This window comes from Narcine bancroftii, chromosome 5 (genome assembly GCF_036971445.1).
Source record: "Narcine bancroftii isolate sNarBan1 chromosome 5, sNarBan1.hap1, whole genome shotgun sequence".
Classification (NCBI taxonomy): domain Eukaryota; kingdom Metazoa; phylum Chordata; class Chondrichthyes; order Torpediniformes; family Narcinidae; genus Narcine; species Narcine bancroftii.
Window position 1 is genome coordinate 241,946,399 of NC_091473.1, and position 18,502 is coordinate 241,964,900.

Consider the following 18,502-nt stretch of genomic DNA (forward strand, 5'->3'; position numbering starts at 1 on the left):
GATTGACTGGTTGGTAATTAGTTAGATTGGATTTGTCCTACTTTTGTGAACAAGACTTAGTTGGACAATTTTTCATATTGTCGGGTAAATGCTAATATTACAACAGTGCTCAATGTGTTTGGCTGGAGGCAGGCTAGCGATAGAAGGTAGGTCTTCAGTACTCCATCCAGGATGTGGAGTAAATCATACTGGTAACCAGATCCTGTGATGGTGGGGACCTCAGGAGGAAGCAGAAATGAATCGCCCACCAAAGCTCTCTGGCTGAACATGGTGGTGAATGCTTTTACCTCACCTTTGGTGCTGAAGTGTTAGACAACACCTCTTCACATCATTTGGAGATAGGGATATTTTTACACTTCATTTCTCCATTAGCTGTTTAATTGTTCGCCACCATCCATAACTGGATGTGACAGGATTGCCAAGCTTTGATTGGATTGGCTGGTTATAATTCTGCTAAATCTTGTCTCTTGCAACCTATTCAGCATGCACATAATTGCACATTGAAGCTTCAGCAGGTTGTCAACTCACTTTTAGGCATACCTAATGCTGCTCCCAGCATGCCTTTGTGCACTCTCCTCATAGTCTGGTAATGAAGACTGCTGGGTCACAAATTGTAGATTGTGATGGTTGACACTGTGACCGTTGCTACTGGTCCATGATGCCTCATGGGTGGCCAGTTGCAAACTGTCATATTGCCCAGTTAGCACAATTAATATACTGCACCATATGATGGAGGGCATCCTCTGTGCCTAGATATGATGAGATATGATTTTTGACCTCACAATGACAGTGGAGTGGTTATTTCTAACTATGCATTAACAGACATTTGCATCCTACAGTAAAATGATGAATAACTAAATTTATCCAGCATTAGCTAATGCACTAGTTGATCTAACGTAGCACCTAAAGCAGATGAAATATAATGTCAGAAAGTGTACGGTCATTCCCTTTGGTAGAAAAAAATAAATGAGCAGACTATGTTTGAAATGAGGAGAATATGGAAAATATCCAGATGCAAAGGAACCTGCGAGTCCTTGCGCAGGATAGCCTCAAGGTAAACTCGCAGGTTGAGACAGTGGCGAAGAAGGCCAATGCAATGCTGGGATTCACTTCATGAGGAATAGAATGTAAGAGCAGGGGTGTGATGTTGAGGCTCCATGAGGCACTGGTGAGACTTCACTTGGAGTATTGTGAGCAATTTTGGGCTCCTCGTTTAAGGAAAGATGTGCTGAGGCTGGAAAGGCTTCAAAGGAGGTTCACCAGGATGATTCCGGAAATGAAAAGTTTATCTTTGACAGTGCTTGGCCTGTACACCTTGGAATTTAGGAGAATGAGGGGGCAGCTTATTGAAACATTTTGAATGTTCGAAGGCATGGAGAGAGTAGATGTGGAGAGGTTGTTTCCCACAGTAGGAGAGTCTAGGACAAGAGGGCATAACCTTAGATTTAAAGGGTGCCTGCTTAGGATAGAGATGCATGGGAATTTATTCAGCCAGAGGGTGGTAGAATTATGGAATTTGTTACCACAGGTGATGGTGGGGGTCAGTCATTGGGTGTATTTAAGATGGGGGTTCATAGGTTCTTGTTTACCCTGGGTGTTAAAAGTTATGGGGAGAAGAGGGGTCAGGTGGGAAAATGGATCAGCTCATGATTGAATGGTAGGTCAGACTCGATGGGCTGAATAGCCTATTCCTGCTCTTGAGTCTTAAGGTCAGTGGTGGTTTATCTAGCTATTCTTGGTGATGGACTTTGAACACCTCCACCCAGATTTCATTGGGGCCTTTTGTACTTTTAGTACTTCTTCAAGGTCATCATCTGAGGGAGAGTGGTAGATGTTAATGAGGAGGGATCCTGGCTCATGATTGACTTCATGCCATGAATCCATGGGGTTTGGAGCTGACGTTGAGGATCTACACTGCAGTGAGCAGGTTTCCACCAAAAATGCATGCAAATCATGCTGTAGAAATGTAGAATCTAAAGGAAGATAAGGCTGAGTAACTGTAAGAGCCTCAAGGTGAGAGCCTCAAGATCAGAGGTGCATTGCAGCTGACCCTTGTAAGAGCCTCAAGATCAGAGGTGCATTGCAGCTGACCCTTGTCACATGGCAGAGCAGCCGCTGACATGAGCCTGAAACCTATATTCAAGGTAAATAGATCAAAGTTTAGTTTTCAAAATATGCCAAAATGACATGGCCTCAAGTTACTGGGTGTTTAATGCCAGGAGATGGTTGTATTGGGAGCCAACCTATAAGAGACCTGTTGCACACAACAGTCAATACCCCCCTTTTCACATTGCCCATTACATCGGCGTTATCTGCGAATATCGCTGGCCAAATCCTGCATGTGAAATGAGATAACCAGGCAGGGTGTGTAGATTTCAAACAGGCTCTGACACATGGAAGGAGCAGGTGTCAGAGCCCGGCCGAGTTAACTCACCAATTGCTTTCTGGTGGTGTGAAAGCACAACCTGCTCTCGTATTGTCATCACTGGAGGCGGGAGCTCCCTTAAAATCCCAAGTTTTAGAATTGCCTGCAAATAATGGTGTGGTGTGAAAGCCTCCTGGGGTCAGCTTGCTCTGCAACCCGTTTCCTCGGAGGGTTGGTAGTAAGAAAGGGGGGAGAGTAACCTCAGCATTCAGGTTTAATCTGCCATTAATTTTGGATTCTGTGAGATTCCTTAGATGGACAAACATGACCAAACCGAGGCCATCTACAATACCTAATATTATGTCTGGACGCTCTCCAATGGGATGGCATTAACATCAAATTCTCCGGTTCCTGTTTGTCCTCTTCTCTGTCTCTTTTCCTCCAGCTCTCCACCTCTTCTCTCTCCTTTCAAAATTCTCCTCCCCCCATAATTTCTCAGCTTTTTTTTCTCTTGTTCCCTCCCATTCATATCACTCTATGACCCCTTGCCCGCGGGCCTGTGCTCCTTCCTCTGACTCACCCTACCTTCTTTCTGCTCATATCCTGATGAAGGGCTTGGGCCTGAAACTTTAGCTTTGCACCTTTACCTTTGCTACATGAAGAACACCGCGTGACTTGCTGAGTTTCTCCAGCATCTGTGTGTAAACTAACCAACACCTTGTTTGCCAATTGCATCAATTCCATCTTGGATGACACCACCTGGAATGAAGCCACATGATTTGTTGATCGACTCCACTCTGTGACCTCAGTCCAGCCTGGAGTGGGAAAGAATCCTATCTGTTGACATGTAACCAGAGATGAACATTCCTGCAGATGTATACAAGATACTTGGACTGCCTCCATGATCTCTTCACCCTGTTGCCCTCTACCTTCAGTGATCTATTCAATCCTTCAAGCGGAGAATGAGCTGAAAAGGCCCAAGGTGACCTCCTGAGAACTTGTCAACCAAGGTTATAAGCTGATTGAGGAAGCACAGGAAGCTGCAAGAATAGTAGTGTCACTGCTCTTTCCATCATATTGCTAAGTAGTAGGGATTGAGGCAGAAATGTGTGGGCTTTTTTTTTCCATAAGTAGCCAGAGAAAGGAAAAGGTGGAGAAAGTGGCCAAAAAAAAGGCACCTAGTTACCCAGGGATGCACAAATAGTTGTGAGGTTCAGTTTATCTGCAGTGGTGGTTAGCTAGGTGCCCTCTACACTCCTCCAAAATAAAGTACTCCAATCTCTATGGATGCACGTTCTTCTCATTACACAAAAGTGGACCAATAATAGCCCGCAAAATACATGACTATGTTTTATTCCTTTTAATTTTTTTTTCATACTACATTGAAACCTTTGAGAATGCCAGCAGGTGTTGTCTATCTCTAAATGCTGTTGATATGAGCGACTTACTGAAACATTTCATTGTTGACAGCATTGGAGAGATTGGATCCATGTTCAGCAATGGCAGATTTCCCTTCCTGTTGGTTTTCAAACTGGGATCCTCAGCAGAGGCATTTCCTTGATAGCAAATTGTAAAGGACTGCGCATTCACAACATTTTTTTCTTTCACACAAAATTGCAGCATCTCTGATTATAACTGACAGGCCAGGGTCAACGGGAACGGCTTGATTTTGTTACTGAAGTGAAACCCCAAAGTCTGCAGTCACCGCGGTTGTAGTGAAACACACAAAAATGCTGGAAGAACTCAGCAGATCACACAGCATCCAGGCTGAGCCCTTCCTCAAGACATGAACAAAGAGCAAGCAGGTGCCTGAATAAAAAGGCTGGGGAAGAAGGGAAGAAAGGGCAGGGGAAGGAGTGTAGGCCATAAATCGGACATAGATAGGACAGGAGAGGAAAGGTGAGGATTGACTGGGGCAGGCGTGGCTCTGTGAATTCAGAGTTGGAGGAAAGGGGACAGAGGGAAAGAGAGTGTGACAGAGGGAGAGGAAAAGAAACGTAGGGATAGGGGAGAGAAAAAGAAACGTAGGGATAGGGGAGAGACAGGATGAAGGAGCAACGGATTGGAGAAAGAGGCGGTTAGTACAATGCTATTACAGCGCCAGTGACTCGGGTTCGAATCCAGCGCTGTCTGTAAGGAGTTTGCATGTTCTCCTTGTGTCTGTGTGGATTTCCACCAGGTGCTCTGCTTTCCTTCCACCCTTCAAAATGTACCAGGGTTGTAGATTATTTGGGGTATTTAGGTGGCATGTACTCATGGCCAGAAGGGCCTATTACCATGCTGTATATCTAAATTTAAAAAAAATTAAAGTCAACGATAGTCATCTAATTGGAGGATGCTACCTCTTACCCAAAATCCACAAACCCAATTGTCCCAGTAGACCTATTGCTTCCAATTCAGTGGCTCCTGCCCCACGATGTGGTATCTCCTTACCTCTACTTGAGGTTTCTCCCCCCCACCCCCGGTCCAATCCTTCCCCACCTCCATTTCTCATATATCTGCTCTGGCCCCTCGTGCAACAAGAACAGGATTCCCCTTGTCCTCACTTACCACACAACTAACCTCCGCATCCAACGTAACATCCTCCGCCATTTCCACCACCTTTTACGTGATCGCACCGCCAGGCACATCTTTTCCTCTCTGCCTTCCACAGTGACCGCTCCCTCCATATTTCCCTCGACCACTTCTCTCTTTCCACCAATTGCTCTCTTGGTACCTACCTTTATGAACACAAGAAATCCAACTTTGCACTCACACCTCCTCCCTCACCACTATTCAGAGCCCCAAGTACTCCTTCCAAGAGAAGCAACACTTCACTTGAGAACCTACAGAAGTCATTTACTGAAAACAGTGCTCACGGTGTGGGCTCCTCTACATCAGAGACACTGGATGCCGACTGGGAGATCACTTCGTTGAGCACATCGACTCTGTCTGCTGCAATAGCAGGGATTTTCCAGTGACACCTCATTTTAATTCCCTGTCTCATTCCCATGCCAACGTGCCCATCATGGTCTCATGCACTGCCAGACTAAGGCCACCCACAAAATGGAAGAACAACACCTTATATTCCATCTGGGCACATTACAACTAGATGGCATCAACATGGACTTCTCTCTGTCACTCCCCTTCCCTTATTGTTATGTTCCCTTATCCCTATGACTCCTTACCTCTAGATCTCTCGCTCACTCTTTCCCTTGATCTCCTTTCCTCCAACTCTGCATTCACAGAGTCCCCCACTCCCCCTAATCAAATTCTCACCTTTCTTCTCCTCTCCCCCTATGTATCTCCAGTTCTGCTCTTCTGCCTGCTCCCCGTGCTCCTTCCCCTGCACTTTCTTCCCTCCTCCCTCAGCCATTTTATTCAGTCGTCTACCTTCTTTCGGTATGCATCTTGAAGAAGAGCTCAGGCCGGAAACATTGGTTTATTATCTTTACTTCCTGTGGACGCTGCAAAACCTGCTGAGTTCCTCCAGCATTTTTGTGTTTTTGCTTTTGTGACTGTTATTTTTGCATTATGAAAATGGTCTGGATATTAAATGGATCAAAGCTTGATCATCCCAAGAAATTCTCTCCTGTTTTTGGGTCTTATTGTTATCCTGACCATACATTGCAAAGCTATGAGAAGACTACCTAATTGGAGTTTGCTGTCACTCAGAGAGACCTTGGACAATTTGTGCTCCTCCTGTGATTAATTTTTAGCAGGAAGCAAGAACAGAAAGTGCCACATATCAGAGTCGTTTTCCAGCTATTTTAAGCTGCCAGAGCAAAGAATGAATTCTGACCCTCTCCTGAATTGACAACATATAAATGCAAGGCTAATCTTACAGAGAGGGCACTTGCTGTAACTCGTGAACTCTGTGTGAGGTTTCCTCTGATATTCGTCCTATTGGAATAAATAAATGACTCACTGCTGAGAAAACATCGACTGGGAAACAGGCAATAGATGAAGTTACACCTGAAGATTACACAACGATAGAGAAATAAAGCCTTGAGTTCTGATTCAACATCTAACGGTAGGGCAGAATATTCATATGAAATATGAAAATTCTTTAAATGATTAGCAGTAATCATCCTGCGCTGGGGAACTGTGTGGACTCCAGGGGTCGACAGGGTCAAACTCAGTCTGAAATATACTCTACCTTGCAACGCAGCTGAATGATCTTCCAACACCCAAATCAAGTTTTTTCTGATTGTTAGGTTAGAATATTTCCATTCAGAATTTGGAGTTTTAATTCCTTGAATTAAAGCATATTTGGGGTATTGAAGAAAGCATTGTGTTATTGTGTTCATTGAGTGGAGAACAAGATCAAAGATTCAAACACGGACAACATTTTTAATCCTGAGCTTACCTGCAACAGAAATGATGAATGATGCGTCCATTGCATTTATCTCCAAGATTTTGGCCCTTGCCGATAAGTGAAAGTACGGAATGAAGTATGCTAACTGACTGAACATCACTGAGAATGTGTAAATACAAAAGAAAGGATCTTTTAACAGTGAGAAGTCGAGAAGCTTCTCCTTTGGAGGGAAGCTTTGCATATCCTTGGGCTTCCTTGAAAATTCAATGCTCTCACTAGTTTTTCTGAAAGTTACTTTATCCAAAAAGGCTTTGCTCTCGTGCGTGATGCTGGACTCAGCCTCCACTCGCAATGGATTGATGCTCAGGCTGTCCTCAGTCAAGATACAACTGTCATGGTTCTTAGAATCACCAATTGCCAAATGACTCACTGCAAGGTTGGCAGAGATTAAACAGCCTTCTGAATGGTTCTTAAAGATTCTTTGTTTCATTGTTCCATTCTGGAAAAGACAGTTCTGTGGGTTTGTGCGTGATTTCATATTGCAAGGTGGTTCCAATTGCTTAGGCTGGCTTTCCTGGAGATATATTGGCCTCAGTAACATGCTTGTAGCAATAAGATTTAGCATTATACCTCCCAAAATAAGCAAAGCACCTATTAAAAAAAAACCAGACATTAACCACCTATTCACTTGTTAAAAAGCTGCAGAATTTCTTTGTTTTTAATATTGTAGTAAATTCAAACATGCTTTACATGGGATTCACAGAATATTGGCAGAAAATGTCACAAGTTTTATTAAAGTTTACACAGGGTGCGTATGAATAGGCTAAAATTTAGCAGTTTGTCCGACAGGTATGTCAATATTTTTGTGAAATCTTCACAGCTGTGTTACCATTTCCAGAGAGTCACATCAAGTGCCAATAAATAGGATATTTTTTTAATATTTAGAGACTTGCAAGCATGCTAATATTCACAGAAAGAGCTATAGACAACTTATTTACATATTATATTAATATTTATAGTTACTACAGGAGCACCAATTCGTAGAGAATCCCCACATGTTAATATTTACAGAATTAGCACCATGAGCTAAGAAGATGAAATAGTCTCATATCCATGGCAATTATATAATCGAGTTCCATGTGTATTAATATTTACCGAATCTCACAGGTGTCCTGTCATTTACAAATAGTGATACAGGTGTCTTAGAATTCAGTGAATGCCCTACAGACAAGTTCATATTTACAGGAACTCCCACATTTATGTTCAGTCACATCAGTGAATCATTGAGGACTCCGTCCAAGTCAAGGCCATAAAGAATATCATTTTCACTAATTTTGCCACGTTCTATAATAATTTGAGAAGAAACACCAGATACTCATCATGACCATTCTCAACCATCAATCCCCAAAAATTATGGTGGGAGATTAAAAGAGCCCCATGGAACCTCCTGTTACATATTGGCTAACAACCATAAGGAGCTGATCCATTTAAAAATGAATCCTTCGGGGGGTACCTACTGCCTTTCATATTACTGAGTGAATCCAGCAAACTGGCAGACAAACAGGATGACGTCCAGCCCCATATTTTAACTTAGAATTCCAGAAGGCATTCAATAAGGTACAACATAAAAGACTTCTCCAGAAGATAAGGATGCATAGAGTTGAGAGTGATGTATTAATATGGATAGAGGATCGGTTAACCAATAGAAAGCAGAGAGTCGGCCATCAATGGTGAGTGGGGCACCTCAGAGGTCGGTGCTGGGCTGGCAACTGTTCATGATATACATTAACGATCTGGAAGAGGGGACAAAGTGTACCGCTGGTGGCACTAAATTGCATGGAAAAACAAAATGGAGTAAATTGGACAGCAAGATGGCTGATGACACTAAGATTGGAGGTGTTGGGGACAGCGAGGAAGGCTTTCAAAGCTTGAGGAATGGATCTGAACCAACTGGAAAAATGGGCTAGAAATGGCAGATGGAATTTAATGCAGATAAGTGTGAGGTGTTGCATTTTGGAAGGACAAACCAAGTAAATGGTAGGGCACTGAGGAGTGCAGAGGAACAACGGGATCTGGGAATACAAATATATAATTCCCTGAGAGTGGCGTCACAGGTAGACAGGGTTGTAAAGAAAGCTTTTGGCATCTTGGCCTTAATAAATCAAAGTATTGAGTACAGGAGTTGGGGTGTTATGATGAGGTTGTATAAGACATAAATGAGGCCAAATTTGGAGTATTGTGTCCAGTTCTGGCCACCTAACTGCAGCAAGGATATCAGTAAGATTGAAAGAGTCCAGAGATTTACCAGAATGTTGCTGGATCTTTTGGAGTTGAGTTACAGGGAAAGATTAAACAGGCGAGGACTTTATTGCTTGGAGCATAGAAGAATGAGGGGAAATTTGAAAGAGGTTTACAAAATTATGAGGGGTATTGACAGTAAATGCGAGTAGGCTCTTTCACTTAGAAGAGATAAATGTAAGAGAACATGGCTTTAGGGTGAAAGGGGAAAGGTTTAGGGGGAACATTAGGGGGTCCTTCTTCGTTCGGAGTGTGGTAGGATTGTAGAATGAACTGCCATCTGATGTGGTAAATGTGGGCTCATTCTTACATTTTAAGAATAAATTGGTTAGATACAAGGATGGGAAAGGGCTGGAGGCATATAGACTGACTGCAAGTCCATGGGACTAGTGGAATAATATTTTGGCACAGACTAGATGGGCTGAATGGCCTGCTTTCCTGTGATACAGAGAGACTGCAGGGAGATATAGATAGGTTAAGTGAGTGGGCAAAGGTCTTATAGATGGAGTACAATGTTGGTAAATGTGAGGTTATCCACTTCGGAAGGAAAAATGAAAGATCAGATTCTTATTGAAATGGAAAGTGATTGCAGCATGCTGCTGTGAAGTGGACTTGGGAGAACTTCTGCATGAATTACAAAAGGTTGATTTGCAGGTGCAGCAGGCTATCAAGACGGCAAATGGAATGTTGGCCTTCATTACTAGAGGGATTGTATTTAGGAGCAGGGAGAATATGCTGCAACTGTACAGAGGTCACATCTGGAGTACCGTGTGCATTTCTGGTCTCCTTACTTGAGGAACGATATATTGGCTTTGGAGTTGGTGTGGGGAGATTCATCAGGTTGATTCCAGAGATAAGGGGGTTAGCCTATGAGGCGAGTTGAGTTGTCTGGGATTGTACTTGATAGAATTCAGAACAAGAGGGGAATCATATAGAAATGTATAAAATTAAGATAGAGGTAAGTCAGTTACTTCCACTGATAGGTGAGAATCGAACTAGGGAACAGGGTCAAGATTCAGGGTGGTAAATTTAGGATGGAGATGAGGAGGAACTGATTTTCCCAGAGAGTGTTGAATCCATGGAATTCTCTGCCAATTGAAGTGGTGGAGGTTACCTCAGCAAATACACTTAAGACAAGATTGGATAGATTTTTACATTGTCAAGGAATTAAGGGATATGGGGAAAAGGCAGGTAGGTGGATATGAGTCAATCATCAGATCGGCCATGAGTGGTGGAGCAGGCCCGATGCCCTACTCCTGCTCCTACTATGTTTTTCTTTAAATCAAGGATGCCTTGGAAAACTACAGTAGCTCAACCACTCTCTGGGCATCTCTCTGACAAGCCTACTTTAAATTCTGCATTTATTTCTGGAATCATTTTCTCCTTTGAAAATGTAGGAGTAAATTGGGTAGGAGAGTACGGTTGAAGCTAAAGATCAGACTGGCCATGATCATGTGTGAATAGCAGAGCTGATTTGAAGTACCCTGTGACTTCCTGCTGCATTAATTTATCATGCACAAATCTTAGATTATGTGAAAGAATTTAAAATGCAGCAGTTAAAAGCATCAAAACACACATTTCTCACCTTGCCAGTCATATTCCACAAGCAGTAACTGTGTGAAAGGGGCGAGGGCAAATGTCAAACCCATTCCTGATCTTGCGATGGCATAGGCAGTAGCAAGTCTTTTTTTGAAGTATTTTGCATTCATGACAGTTGCAGCTTGATAGAGAAAAGCAAAACCAATTCCTGCAACAAACATTCAGACTTCATTGTTTCTCTTTAAACATTTTCTCGATTTGGTCTGCCTAATGTCAACTGAAAGAGACTGTGGACAATTGTCCATTATTTCAAAATACGCTCTTCCTCCTGTCTGCCCAGCATAAGCCAGGTGGAGCCATCAGAGAAGAATTATATGAGGACTGAGCCCATGGCAGGAGTGTAAACCTTTCAGGTGCACTTACACTAACACCATTCATATATCACATTCACCAACATTAATGAAGAATTGGAAAGAGTAGTAATTTATCTCCTGTTCATTGACCATCTGCAAATAGTATGGTTCCTTCATCATTTGGAACTCTGTGTGTGTGTGTGTGTGTGTGTGTGTGTGTGTGTGTGTGTGTGTGTGTGTGTGTGTGTGTGTGTGTGTGTGTGTGTGTGTGTGTGTGTGTGTGAGAGTGTGAGTGTGTGTGGGGGGGGGGAGGGGGTTTAGTCAATGTTGCTCCTCATATTCTACAGCAGGGGTTCCCAACCTTTTTGTTCCTCTGTACCCCTTGGGTATTTTTATAGCTTCCCTTGTACCCCTAAAAATTAAGGATAAAAAAACATGACATTGTGCAATCTGACTGCAGATTACAACACCATATATTGAACAGAAGTGGTTATTCTCTCAGACCCAATATATCCCTTGAAAAGTGCAAATGTACCACTGGGGGTACATGCACCCCAGGTTGGGAACCCTTGTTCTACAGTATTTATGTTGGACCTTGCATTATCCTAGTCATGTAAAAGCAAATAGCTGTTGATGATGGAAATCTGACATGAAGACAGATGCTGGAATTGTTCATTTGGCTGGGAAGCATCTGCGGAGAAAGATGTTGCCTGATCAGTTAAGTATTAGTGTCACATCTTGCTTCTGTACCAGATTGAAACATTGAAATCAATTTTGCTTCCACTTTGTGCCTTCCCTTTGCACTGTCCTCAACAATTCTTCACTTCCATTTTTATTCTGGAAAAGGCTATTGACAGCCATTTTTTTAGATCCCAATGACTGACTTCACCTTCTCTCACTGTAACAATTCCAGCGACTCTTCCAGTTGCTCCATCTCCATGTTAACTCTTTTGGTAATGCATTCAGTGCCAGCTCAATCGATATGTCCTCCTTTTACCTAATAAGAGGATTTGCTTCTTTTATGATGCCTATTCTAAATTCCATATTTCTTCCTTTCTCCATGACAAGTTCTACCATGTCCACACTTGCACTTCACCAGGCCTCCGATCCATAGTTCATCCTCCACTGTTTCTAACAAATCCGGTGAGATATCACCACCAAGCAAATTTTCCTGCACCCTCCATATTCAGACTTCTCCTTGATCCCCTGGTTCAAGTCACAATCATTGCTCACACCTTTTCATCCCTTAACTTCTTCCCATGCAAATCAATGAGATGCCAAACCTTATCTTCAGCATTACAATTAGCGGAGCAGTTAGCCCAGCATTCTTATAGCATCAAATCTCGAGCTGTCAGTCAGGAGTTTGTACATTCTCACTGTGTCTGCATGGGTTTTCTTTGGTGATCCTGTTTCCTCTCACCTTCCAAAAATGTACAGGCTTTGTAAGTTAATTGGTAAATTTGAGCTGCACGGGCTCGTGGGCCAGAAAGGCCTGTTACTGCGCTGGATGTCTAAAATTTAAAAAAAAATTAAATATCCAGGTTTCTAACCATATTTCCACATGAAACTATGATTTACATAGTTTATGTAATATATTCTTTCCAATTTAGTACACTCCCTCCAATCACAATGCAATCAAATGTGTTCTTGGAAGTTAAGTCACTCTACAGACAGGAGTCAAAAATTTTGTTTAAACTTGAACTGAAAGATTCCCTCACTCTCCATTCAGACATTGTTCCAATGAGGCTCAGTGCAAGGTGGACAAACGGTAACTTATCTTCTGAGACTCAAATCAGTTTAATAATTTCTGGTAGCACTAGTGATTTCCATTTATACTGTAGCTCATCCAAACGAATCTTATCATCCTTTTTGGTCTTGCTCCACCAGCCCTCTTGTCATAAACCCCTATCTCCAAGACCCCTTTTGCTTCTTCCCTTCCCCCTCCATATACCTGCCTAAAAAAACATTTCATCTCTTCCATTTTGACAAATGTCAACTCTTATTCTCTCCACCGAGTCTGCTGATAATGATCAACATTTTCTGATTTTAATCTATACATACTTGTGTTGAAAATGTTTTCCATCCAGACTTCACCTTACACTATTTACTATTTTAAAATCTTTGTTCTGCTAACTCTTTCTACGAGGACACTAGTTTCTGGTCCATTCAGCTGAGCCTATGCCAATGAAGTTCTTTTCTGTCCCACAGCTTCGAATCCCGCACTATCTACTAGGAGTCTACTGGGTCCTCCGGTTTCCACCCACCATTCAAAGAATGTACCAGGAGTTGCAGGCTAATTGGCTGTAATAGGGCAGTATGGGCTCATAGGTTGAATGGCCTGTTTCCACGTTGTTTGTCAAAATTTGAATTTATCGTTTAGTGTGTTTAATATGGCCCCTCCAAAAGCTGTCTAAATTCTTGCACAGGAATGATATGAGATACTCTTTGACACAAAGACATTTCAAGTAATGATACTTAAAGAGGGTTTTAAATCATCATATAGAAATGGATTTTGACAGAATTAACACTTCTTACCAACGATACCACCAAGAGACACGTAAAGGAAGATAACGTTGGTAGCCAGGATGCTAATGAGAAATCCCACACACACAAAGATTGCTCCAAGAATTGAAGTCCATCGATCCCCCAGCTTCCCACAGGCGACTGAAGCAATCGGACCTAAACAAAGAAAATTAGGTTAAACATGCCCTCTTTTTAAAAAAACATTTTTACCACCCAGAAGAGTTGATGCGAAGAGCTGCGCAGACATTTTGCAGTGCTCTACATCTACTAAGACACCACAGATGGATAATGAGGAAGTGAATGGACAAAGTGACCATTCTTCCACTTCTTCTGAAATGTTCTGTAGCCAGAAGTAAAGTTTTTTTTTTAAAGTGGGGGGTGATGCAGAGGGAGTAGAACTCAGGAGATTCAAGGCTTGGGAAGAGCACGGAATGCAGATGCAGTCTTTTGGCTGCAGTTCACTGCAGTGTCCTACTGCCCGATGGCCCTATACAATTTTTAATTGCTGGTTCAATGGTTCTGGTGGTGTTTTTGTTTTACACATTGAAGATAAACTGAGCCTGGTGCCAGGGCAGCAGAGTGGCACAGACCAGGAGAACATAGGCTATTCCCACCAAGGAGAAGTCAAAAAGAGGACCCTATGTGGTTAGAAACCACAGGGTAAGCACACAAATGGGAGGCTTGGCCTCCGATGGGTTACTGGTGACTGCTGTTGGGACGCAGACATTGGAACCAAGACTCATGAGGGTGCCGATGGTGAGCATGGCTCCCAAAGGGCCTTAAGCATTGTCAGTGTCTTAAATGAATCAGCAGTTTGGAACCAGTGTCCTTGGAGGGTGGTTTGGAGGCCTAGAATTCTCTTTCATTGCTGAAACAGACAGGAGGCTGTGCACAAGAGGTTTCAGGAGCGCAGGAGGCAGTGGCATTGGTGGAGGTCACGGGATGACCCTGATAGCTCTTAAGGGACTCTCTTTTGCTTCTCTTTCTTTTCTTGATGGTGATGATGGACTAATAGCACCTCAATGCACCTTTACAAGGAAAATAAAGGAGAAAGAATTTTTGTGCATGTGACAATAAATGGAACCTTGTTCTTGAGATGGCATAAAAAAAAATGGAAAGTGAAATTTGGGAAAATATTTCAGAGGACATGGAAAGAAAGATATGGGAGGTTTGTCTGTTTTTGTAGACTGGATACAAATCAGTTCTATGGAGTATTTCCATTTGTGGGGATGTTGAATTAGTCACATGAAGCATTGACAGAGAAGGAGCCAGTGATGTTTCTCCCAGAAGCTGACAGACTTGACACACATAATTTAAAAGGCCAGCCTTTGTAATCAAACCACCAGGGAGATGTTTATTATTGAGTCACTATGGGAAGGATATTTCAGAAAATAGAGAGAGTGGGATTTAGAGAGAAAGTTTCTCCTCTCCTCATTGGAGTTAGAGGAAGTTAGATATTTTTTAGCAGAACACAGGAAGGTGAGACCGGCAGTGTACCGCTGTGGGAGGGCATTTGGGAGAAATCAGAATAGGGTTCAAAATTAAATTGACCATACCAATTCTCATTCCCAAATCCTTTTTTGACTCACTTGATTCGCTTTTATCTTCCTACATATGGCAAGGAACATGTCCCCACTTAAATAAATGTCATCTTCAAAAAGCTAAAAGGAATGGTGGATTAGTGTTTGCTAATTTTAGATTTTATTATTGGGCAGTCAATATACATAATTTGCATCTTTTGTTACACTTCAATAATCGACCTGACCATCCTCCATGGGTAGAAATGGAACTGAATTTTACTTCTATGTTGGCAATTTTAGGGTCTTTTTTTAATCCCTCTTCTTTATATAAATTAACTGATGATCTGATAATTAGACCGTTTGAGAATATGGGCACAATTAATAAATTTTTAAAATAATTTCAGAGCTTTTCTTTTGCCAGCCCTATTATATCTAATCATCTTTTTCAACCTTCTTTACAAGATATTATCTTTAATGACTGGCAATAGATTAGGTATTAAATGTTTTAAAGACTTGTTTATTCAAAACAATTTTGCTTCCTTTGAACAATTGGTGGTAAAATTTAATTTACCAAACACTCATTTTTTTTAGATATTTACAAGTTAGACATTTTGACCAATTTCAGATCCCTGACTTTTTGTGAATTCCCGGCAAATATTCTTAATCTACTTTTTGATTTACAACTTTCTCCTAAAGATTTAATATTTCTTATTTATAATAATATGCTTGATTTAAGGATAGCCACATTAGTTAAAATCAAGAACGATTGGGAACAGGATTTGAATCTTTCATTCTCAGATGAGGTAGGGGATTCTATTTATAATCTGATTAAAATGACCTCCTTTTGTGCACGACACTGTTGGTTGCAATTTAAAGTGGTCCTTAGAGTACATATACCTAAAGCTAAATTGTCTCATTTTTATTCAGATACAATTCCTCTATGTGACAAATGTAAAATTGGTGATGCCTCTTTGCCTCACGTGTTCTGGACTTGCCCTAGTTTAGAAAAATTTTGGAAAGATATCTTTCAAACTTTATCGGTGATTCTCAAGTTCAAATTGGAACCTCGCCCTTTCATTGCTTTATTCAGATCATTTCAAGTTGATGTTTTACTGACTCCAACTCAAAACCAAATTTTATTTTTTACTTCCTTGATGGCCAGACGTGCAATTTTGATTAAATGGGCAATACTCCACTTCCACATACACAATGATTAAGTGATATCATGTCTTGTTTAAATTTAGAAAAAAGTTAGATATGTCATTAAAGAGTCAAATATTAATTTTCAAAAGACGTGGGGTCCATTTATGGAATATTATCATACCTAAAGAATTTGGGTTGTTCTGAAGCTGTGCTGTCCATCTCCAGGTTGTTATCACTTGATTCCTACATGTCAGCTTTTAACCTTGTTTAGTAGGGGTTCTGAATTATAAGGTTTTTTTCCTTCATCTTTTGAATTGTACATCACAATATGTAACTGTACTGTTCAATTTTGCTAAATATAAACATCAATAAGAATATTTTTTTAAAAGAAGAAAAATGCTCCAAAAAAAAAAAATTGCTGGATTAGTAATGATTCAGGAATTTCTGTGGGCATGGATGTATGTGGGATCTACTGGTTAAATTAGGTTGATAAGGGAGTAATATCATGAATTAAGTGATTGTTGAAACAAAATTGAAATTGAAAATACCATTCAGAGAGATCAAACAGTATCCCAAGGTAATTTATTTCCATAAAGATTCATTGGTTTTGCTGCATTCACAGGTTGTGTGAGTTAATTATAACAACTGAGAAGGCAATGAGGAAACTTTACCTTCTTGGTGTCCAAAAATCAAATAGTTAAAGTAAATGGAGCCAGCTGTAAAAACCTTGAATTACCAGCCAGGAATACACTTTAAAGACCTTCTGGTGGGCAGGTACAATGTTCTTGACCTTTCACTGTCACCTTTCTCATAGAACGTGGGCAGGAGCAATCAAATTCCATTCAGGAAATAATCGGGAAATTCAGACAAGATGTCAGTAAAACAATATTCACACCCGAGTAACAGACGAGCAATTAGAATTTTGGAGTTTTTAGCACGGGGAGGAGGGTTAGCTCTGGGAATGGAGAGGGAAGGAGGTGGAGAGCTGGAGAAAAAGAAGACAAAGGGAAACGGAAGGGAGAGAGAATGGAGAGGAGGCTAACAGAAAACCAAGAAGTCAATGTTAATGGCATCTGGTTGGACAAAGCCCAGACGGAAAATCAAAGGTTGTTTCTCTGATTTACAGGTGGTCTTGGTGGGATAGTACCTGAGGTCATGGACAGACATGTCAGCATGGGAATGGGGCACAGAATCAAAACAGTTAGTCAGTGGGAGATCCCTGTTACTGTTGCGGACAGAGTGAACGTACTCAGCGAAGCAATCTCCCAGGCTGCGCCCAGTTTCTCTGATGTGGAGAAGGCCACAAAGGGAGTACCGGATGCAGTAGATAATTCCCGCGGATGCAGGGGTGAAGTGAGGCTTTACTTTATAGAACTGCTTGGGGGCCTGAATGATGGTGAGGGAGGACATATGGGAGCAAGTGTGACACTTCCTGTAGCCACACAACAGAAGGTTAAGGGGGGGGAATGATTGGTAGGGAGGGATGAGTGGATGAGGGAGTCATGGAAGGAGCAATCCCTACAGAAGGGCGAGCAGAGTGGAAGGTGTGTCTAGTGGTGGGATCCTATAGTAGGAAGCAAAAATTACAGAGGATAATTTGTTGGATGAGGAGGCTTGGGTGGGGGGGGGGGGAGGCTCGTTAGGTAAGTACAACAGGAACTCTGTATGTTACATCTGGGGGCAGAAGGGCGTGAAATTGAGGAGATGAGTGTAAGGGCTGAATTGATGGTGGTGGAGGGGAACCCATGTTTGTGGAAGAAGGTGGACTTTTCAGATGAGCTGGAAGACCTAATCTCGTGAACAGATTGCAGCAGAGATAGTGAAATCACAGGAAGGGAATAGAATCCTTGCAGAGGACTGGGTGTGAGGAAGTGTAATCGAGGAAGCTGTGGAAGTTTGTGGGTTTGTAAAATATGTCTGTGGAAAGCTTGTATCCCAGGAGATTTTACTTTTTAAACAAGCATTAGAGTACACACTCTCCCCCGTACACACTCTCCCTCGTAGACACTCCCTGTACACACTACCCTGTACACGCTCTCCCTCATACACACGACCCTGTCCTGGCTCAAGGCATCTTTGTGGCATTCTTCCATCACCTATTCCAGCTGACCTCTGATATGTTTGAATGACTGTACAAACTTTGCACTTTAGGCACAGAAACATAACTGGAGCAAAGTTATTTCACAGAATGAGATTTGAGGGAGTATTTCAGTGCAGAGGGAGTGAGGAATGTGTGAGAGGGTGGCCACAGTGATGGGGCAGTGGAAGGAGAGAACAGGAACTCAGGCAGCAACAAACAAGTCTGTGCTTTATGTTCAATTTTGTCCGATGACCACGGTGGGTGTCAAAAACCACACCTGGGAAAGGGACTGAATTACTGTGAACATTTCCATATTTGAATAACCAGGCTCTGTACACCTCCCAACTTTAGGGAGAAAAAAAAATTCAACATACAGTGTGGGGA

The 18,502-nt window shown here is 41.9% G+C and overlaps 1 protein-coding gene across 7 annotated transcripts in view; it reads right to left on the reverse strand.

Moving 5' to 3' along the window:
• The window catches only part of slc16a4 (solute carrier family 16 member 4), an 81,355-nt gene that overhangs the window by 25,028 nt on the left and 37,825 nt on the right, over positions 1–18,502 (reverse strand). For 6 of the 7 annotated variants that reach the window (XM_069941828.1, XM_069941833.1, XM_069941831.1 and 3 more), the window contains 4 exons: positions 13,388–13,531; positions 10,546–10,707; positions 6,714–7,313; positions 6,504–6,599 (listed from right to left, as the gene is read on the reverse strand). In XM_069941828.1, coding sequence (XP_069797929.1) covers positions 6,504–6,599; positions 6,714–7,313; positions 10,546–10,707; positions 13,388–13,531 — 1,002 coding nt within the window. The remainder of the gene's footprint in view (positions 1–6,503; positions 6,600–6,713; positions 7,314–10,545; positions 10,708–13,387; positions 13,532–18,502) is intronic. The other variant, XM_069941830.1, reaches the window with a different exon arrangement.